Here is a 7,014-nt window from a genome sequence, read left to right on the forward strand (position 1 = left end):
CCTTCAAAACAGCACTGCTAGCCCAGACTTCTACTATGCAGAACTGTCCCCACTAGCATATATGTTCCAAGAGGACAGGGATCTTTATGTTTTGTACAGTGATGCGTCCCAAATGCCTGGAATCAGGGCCTGGCCCATGCTGGGTCAAGGTGTAGAAAAGACCAGAATCTCCAACTACTATAGTAGTTGTAAGATCTGTCCAGGTGTTGGTTAGAGATGGTTACATAACAAATTATCCCGCAACGTAATAGCTTCAAACGACATTCATTATCTTGGTTTCTGTAGGTCAGACTCAGGGTACAGCTCAGAGGGATCCTCTGCTTCCAAGGTGGCTGGCAGAGCTGGGAAGGGTCAGCAGGGGCTGCGGTCATCTGGAGAGGCAGAAGCAATCACGGGGTTGTCTGTGGGACTGAGTTCCTCGCGGGTTCGAGGCTGCCCTCAGTTCCTTCTACACCGGCCCCTTCAAAGGGCCACTCACAAGATGTAAGCTTGCTTCCTCGTGGTAAGCAAGAGGAGAGATACCACTAACAAGATGGCCATTCCTATCTCTTGTACCTTAACCTCGGAAGGGGCATCCTGTCGCCTCTGCTGTGGTGTTTCTTAGAAGCAAGTCTGTAGCTCTAGTGCACACCCGGGGGAAGCAGACTGTACCAAGAATGCCTGGCTGTGGGCAGGACCACCGGGAGCCACCTAGCGCCCGCCTATCCCTCGACATCGACATGTTTTCCCATCTAGCGTCTGGCTCACCTGAAAGCCCAGGGCAGGTTAGGACCAAATGCCTACTGGCCAAGCAGAGGATGAGGAAAGAAATCAGCAGTGGGGTTTCGCTGCTCTTCCTTGGCCACTCCCAAGCAGAAATGGAGGCTGACAGATACTTTAAACTTTCAAAAGAAGTCAAATGCAGGGGCACCGGGGTGGCTCAGTGGTTAAGTGTCTGCCTTTGGCTCGGATCATGATCCCCGGGTCCTGGGATTGAGCCCCACATGGAGCTTCCTGCTTCTCCCTCTTCCATTCCTCCTGCTAGTGTTCCCTCTCTCACTCTTTCACTGTCAAATAAATGAATCTTTAAAAAAAAAAAAAAAAAGTCAAATCCAGATTCTTGAGACATTTCCTGATTTTAAAAATGATAACCAAGCAAAAATACATTAGGATTAGGAGTTTTGGACTCCGATCTGTGGCAGAAAGAGCCTAACCTAATCTGCTACCCGTATGTGTGTCCCACCTCTCCTGTACCCCCTCCAGCTCCCCACAATATTCATGAGAGCCGGGACAGAGCAAATGCACTTTGGATACCTTCTGTGGCTCTTTGCATGGAGCAGCCAATAATAAATATTGTTGAATGAAGTATGAAATTGCCGACGTGTACCTCTTGAGAGAGCATGCCCCCCACCCCCCGAATTCTAGAGCAACAGTTAAAAGTGGGCTCTGCTGTCTGAATAAGCTGGACCCCTGCCTCTGTCCCTTGCCTGCTGCGTGACCTTCAGCAAGTTAACTACCTTTTCAGAGTTCAGCTTCTTCATCTGCTAAGTGAGAATAACCGTAGCCGCCTGCAAGTTGTTACAAGGATTAACCGAAGTGATACACTTCTTAGCACACCAGGCAACTGAACAGCTGTTCTCACGGGCTCCCTGGCACCTCTCCCCTTCACTGGTACCTCCCGCCATCTTCCACTACCCACCCAGCGGGCAGCCGGGAGAGCAGATCTTTCGCTGCCAGGGTTTACATCCTCCAACGCTCTGCTGCTGCCCTCGGCAGGAGAAGATCCAAACTCCTTAACGCAGCTTCTCAAGGCTCTTTTGGAGCTCTGCCTGCCCAGCCCCCAAGGCTTATCTCTCACCACCACCTCCCTTCACACTCGGCACTCCAGGCACACTGAAGCTGTTTCTTGAACGCTCCACACTTTCTGCCACTTCAAAGCCTTTGCAAGTACTATTCCCTCCAGCTGGAACCTCTTCTCTCCGCTCCTACCACCCCTTCTAGATGTTCCCGCTATGCGCTCTCAGAATTTTTGATGTTCCTTGCTAAACCCGCGGGCAGGCACCGCATCTAGCTCTCTCATCCCTCCCCTCTCCCTCTCAGGACGCCTGCACGGAACAGGCAAACGGGCATTTGTGGAATTGCCCGCTGCCAGGCTGCTCCTGCGAGCAGACAGCGCCACCTGTCGACCCACGCTTGCACTTCGGTACTAGAAAGGAGCCTTTGCCTTCTGCCTGCCACTAAAGTCAGTGCACAGGGCTTAAGTTTGCCCAAGGTCTTCTCACACCAAACTCAGCAGTAACAAACAAACACACAAGCTAACATTACCGAGCACTTAATCCGACAGAGGCAGGCACTTTCCTAAGTGTTGCAGTTATGAACACTTTCCATTTTCACACCATTCATTCAAGGAGGTGAGTACCACGATTACCATGTTATGGATGGGGAAACTGAGGCACACGGCAGGTAAATGTCTCACCCATGATCACACAGCTAGAAAATTCCACCACAGGCAGTCTAGCTTGGGCCTGCACCTTTTTTTTTTTCCCCCCAAGATGGTATTTATTTATTTGGCAGAAATCACAAGTAGGCAGAGAGGCAGGCAGAGAGAGAAGTGGAAGCAGGTTCCCTACTGAGCAGAGAGCCTGAAGCGGGGCTTGATCGCAGGACCCTGGGATCATGACCTGAGCCGAAGGCAGAGGCTTTAACCCACTGAGCCACCCAGGCGCCCCCCACCCTTTTTTCTTTTAAACAGAGGGAGAGAGAGGTGAAGGGAGGAGCAGAGGGAGCATCCTAAGCGCACTCCTCCAGAGCCTCCCTCCCCCCCCACCCCCACACATGGTCCAAGGCAGGGCTTGACCTCTTGACCTCACAACCCTAAGATTGTGACCCGAGCTAAAATCAAGAATCAAGAATCAGACGCTCAGCTGAATGAACCACCCGAGTCCCTTGGCCTGCACTTCTAAGCTCCAAACTCAACTGCATCTAGTGCATCCTTTACCCGATGCCCAGTGACCTGGTGAGGTTCTGTCCCCAACACCCACCTCTCTGCTATGAAGGCACTACTGCCACGGTGGCACTGACATCAACCAAAATCCTACCTGGAGGGAGTGAGCCACGCGTTCTGAAAGGCGCACAGCTCTCCAGGACACTCAGGAACTTGGGGCAGTGATCTCCTCAGGGAGACAGGTCTCTTGTGAGACCTCTGACAAGCAGCCAGGGCTCTGGGCCTCCACTGTCTAATAGGGCCCCTTAGCCCAGCTGAGTGGATTAGATCAGACTCTTCACCCCAACTGAGGCGTTTTATCTGCATGCATTACATCCAGAGAAAAAGAATCCCTCCCATGTGTTTTCATCTTGTTTCTCCACGGGCCACAACACCAGCTGAGACTGTCAATACAATGAAACCAAACTGGCAGGACAGAAGAGATTATTCGACCATTTTCCTAGATCTTTGAGCTGTACATCAAATCTGGGGCTGATCCCGCCACACTTGTTTAACCTGCCCATGAGGGTCACAAGCCTCTGTAATCATCAGTGATCTCAGATTCACCAAGGTAACCATGCTTCATCTTCACAGAAACCAGACGAGGACTCTGGGCATGGCCTAATAACAACCTAGTGTTTGCCTCTCTTTTCAGCATTAACGCTCTTGCGAACATCTGTCAAGACATCCGTGTGCACCATTATGGCAGCCCAGGAAGATGGCGGAAAGAGCTGGATGGGATATTGTATGAAGAGTGAGGAGGCAGTCCCTGATTCAGGTGAACGGTGAACGGCAGCATTTTCGCTCAGTCCCCTCCCTGAATCACTCACACCACACATGAAGCTGGCCCCGTCACATGCTTCGATATTGCCACTTAGAACCCAGGCGCTGGCTACTTCCTTCCCAAATCTTCCTTCCCATCTCCTGTGCACTCGCTCCTCTATTCCCTCACATCTGGAAAAATGCCTGCCTGACTCCATTTAAATTTTAGGTTGCTATTTAAACACGTGTATACAGCTCCTATCTACAGAGCACTTCCTAAGTCCCAGTCATTATTCCACATGCTGGACACATATTTAACCATTTAATCCTCGCCCCAGCCCTGTGATTATCCCCATTCCACAGACGAGGAAGCTAAAGCACAGTAAAGTGACATGTTCAGGGTCACACAGAAGCGGCTGCCCTGGGATAGAACCCAGAACATGGCAGCAGCCTATGCTTTGAAACACATGAGACTCCCTCTGCTGGTAGAGGCTGCGGCTGCCGCCTCTGCTCATAAGTGCCAGGCACACTGCTTTACGTGTAGCTGGTGTCAACAAACCTGTTTTAATATATATATACACACACACATACACGTACATAGATAGTCACATCGCAGTGTGACAAATACCCCTCTTCAGCTCTACCATACTCTGGGCTCCTGGAGGCTCTCCCGAGGGAGCCGAGGCCCAGCAGTCTTCATAGCCGACACCCAATAGGGGCACTTTTATTGGACAAGTGGGAAGGGGCAGGGCACACCGTGGGGTGTACACTGTCTGGGGCTTCACACAGGCCCGGAGCTCTGCTGCACCCTCTTCATCAGCTCTTCATCCTGCATAGACAACTCTGTCAGCTTCTTGCCCATCCGCTCGTGGATGTCCAGGTACTTGGAGACACAGCGGTCCAGGCACACAGACTCGCCCTTGGACAGTTCTGCTTCCTTGTAGTGGGGAGGCACGCACTTCCGGTGGCAGGCACTGGTCATTCTGGGCGGGGAGGAAGGGCAAGGTCAGGTCAGCAGCATCCGGAGGCATACCAGGATCTCTCCATCATTCCTGTCCTGCTTTGCTGATTTCATCTCCCAGGAAGGCAGTGTAAAATCCTCAGTTCGCATCTCAACCATATTAAAGTGTCCTTGAGAATGCTCGCCTATCTGAGCCCAGGTTTATTTAAATAGGAACCATTAGTTGAGTACTGGCTATGTTCCAGGCATCATGCTAAGTGCTTGACACGGCTTGTCATGCAGTCGTTACAATAACCCTATGACGTAGGCACAATCACTATCCCCATTTTACAGATAAGAAAATCATAGCATGGAGAGCCTCAGGACCATGTAAAGCCGGGATACGAACCCCCAGAGTCTGACCTCACAGCTTACATTTTTAAATTATTTAAAATATTTGGAAGTGGGGTGTCTGGGTGGGTCGGTCATTGGGCATCTGCCTTCGGCTCAGGTCATGGTCTCAGCATCCTAGGATCAAGTCCCATATCGGGCTGGGGAGCCTTCTTCTCCCTCTCCAGCACCCCTGTGCTTGTGTTCCCCACTGTCACTATCTATCATAAATAAAAATCTTTTTTAAAAATGTCTGGAAGTATTCTAATATATAGACTCCAAGATAAACCATCAACAGAAAATACCAGGGGGCTTAAGGCAATAAAAACGGCAAACAGGTGTGGACTATTTACTCTGTGTTGGGCTTAATACTAAGAGCTTGTCATACGTTTCTACACGTAACATCTACAATGTCTCCACAAGGTAGGTACCATTACTATGTCCATTTTATTTATTTTTAGAAAGATTTATTATTATTTATTTCTTTGACAGGGAGCGAGAAAACATGTGCAGGGCCATGAGTGTCTCAGTGTACAGGGAAGAGGCAGAGGGAGAATCTCAAGAAGGCTCCCTGATGAGCGCAGAACGCACAGCGGGGCTTGATCCTGCGATCCTAAGATCACAACGTGCACTGAACAACCAACTGAGCCACCCAGGCGTCCCTACCTCCATTTTATAGCTGGGAAAGCCACCAAACGGTCCAAGTAACCTGCCCTAGGCCAAACCAAGAGTGACTAGACCAGTTACAATTTGTTCCCAAATCTGCCAAATGGTTGAGGGCACTAGCTTGGAGTTGGACTGAGGTACTGGTCCTGATATTGCTACTGACCAGCTGTGCGCCCTGGGGAAGTTACTTAACCTCTAAAAGCCTCAGTGTCCTCACCTTAGAATGGGACAACTAAAACTGACCCAGTCGATCACTTTGAAGCTTAAAAAAAAGTTTAAGGCATGCAAACTGCTCAGCATGGGCCTGAGGTGGAGTAAGAACTTAAGAAGTGTTAACTACTAAGTGGGCTATGTGCTTTTTGGCACAAAGGCAAACGCTCAACTGTTCCTGGAACCCAGCCAGAGCTTGATCTGGTGCTTCTCTTCCTGCTCAGCTACTTGCTCACCAACTGCATCCCAATCTAGATGTCCAACTTGTTCTAGTGACCCCATACTGCATCTGCACTAGCCCTCAGCCAGGAGGAGTGCAGGTGCGGGCGGGTACCCTCCGAAAGGCAGCCCAGAGAGGATGACCTAGGACCATTCTCAAAGACAAGGGAGCGCACTGTGGGCCCTTACCTGTTGTACATATCAGCCATCATCTCTACCTCCAGCTCCGCAGCCAGCTGCTGGGCCCGGAGCGGATCCATCTCAGCCCTGCACCGCGGAAGAGAGCTCCTTCTCGCCTTCTAGTCCTGGGAGCAGACACCACACCGTCAGCTTCCACCCGGCCCGTTCCATTTCCCATCCCAAGGGGGTGGAGGATGCGGAGGAATCGTAAGACATGCGGCTGGCACCGGTCACTGACCTCAGTGCGCTCAACCACCCCATCTCACAGACGTGGAAACTGAGGCCCAGAAAGGGAACACTGCCTAGCCCAAGGTCACATGTCAGTGGAGCGGCTGGAAATCGAGCCCTGGCGGCCCAGTGCCTCCTGGTCACTTCTACCCAAGGAGAAAATCCAGAGACCGGGGAGGAACACTAAACCGCGGACCTGAACCTCCAGGGCCCCGGGAATTCGACAACACGCGGAGCTAAGATGCAAAGGTCCCGGTCTAGGGTCTGCACCTCTGAAATGGCGGCGCCATCATCAGGGTCACCTTGAGGAGAGAGGTCACTTACCACGGCCCGCGGTCTGTCACAATGCCCGCAGTGTCCCCAACTTCGGGCAAACACTCGAAACTCACCGCGCGACCAGGTAGGCTAAGGCGGAAGCACGTGGGTCACTTCCGGGAGGGAAGTCCCGCCTCCTCCA

At 51.5% G+C, this 7,014-nt stretch overlaps 1 protein-coding gene across 2 annotated transcripts; it reads right to left on the reverse strand.

Annotated features, from left to right (window-relative positions):
* Positions 1-4,269: 4,269 nt before the first annotated feature.
* On the reverse strand, positions 4,270-7,014 carry TIMM10 (translocase of inner mitochondrial membrane 10). Of its 2 annotated transcripts, none has more exons than XM_004777580.3 (3): positions 6,882-7,014; positions 6,339-6,454; positions 4,270-4,707 (listed from the first exon to the last, which is right to left on the reverse strand). In XM_004777580.3, the coding sequence occupies exons 2-3, from the start codon at positions 6,407-6,409 to the stop codon at positions 4,506-4,508; spliced, it is 273 nt and encodes a 90-aa protein (XP_004777637.1). In that variant the 5' UTR covers positions 6,410-6,454; positions 6,882-7,014; the 3' UTR covers positions 4,270-4,505. The 2 variants fall into 2 exon arrangements, with proteins under 2 accessions (XP_004777637.1, XP_004777638.1); XM_004777581.3 differs by lacking the exon at positions 6,882-7,014 and adding an exon at positions 6,754-6,833.

Source organism: Mustela putorius, unplaced genomic scaffold (genome assembly GCF_011764305.1).
Source record: "Mustela putorius furo isolate JIRA1106 unplaced genomic scaffold, ASM1176430v1.1 tig00000127_pilon_pilon_pilon, whole genome shotgun sequence".
Taxonomy (NCBI): Eukaryota; Metazoa; Chordata; class Mammalia; order Carnivora; family Mustelidae; genus Mustela; species Mustela putorius.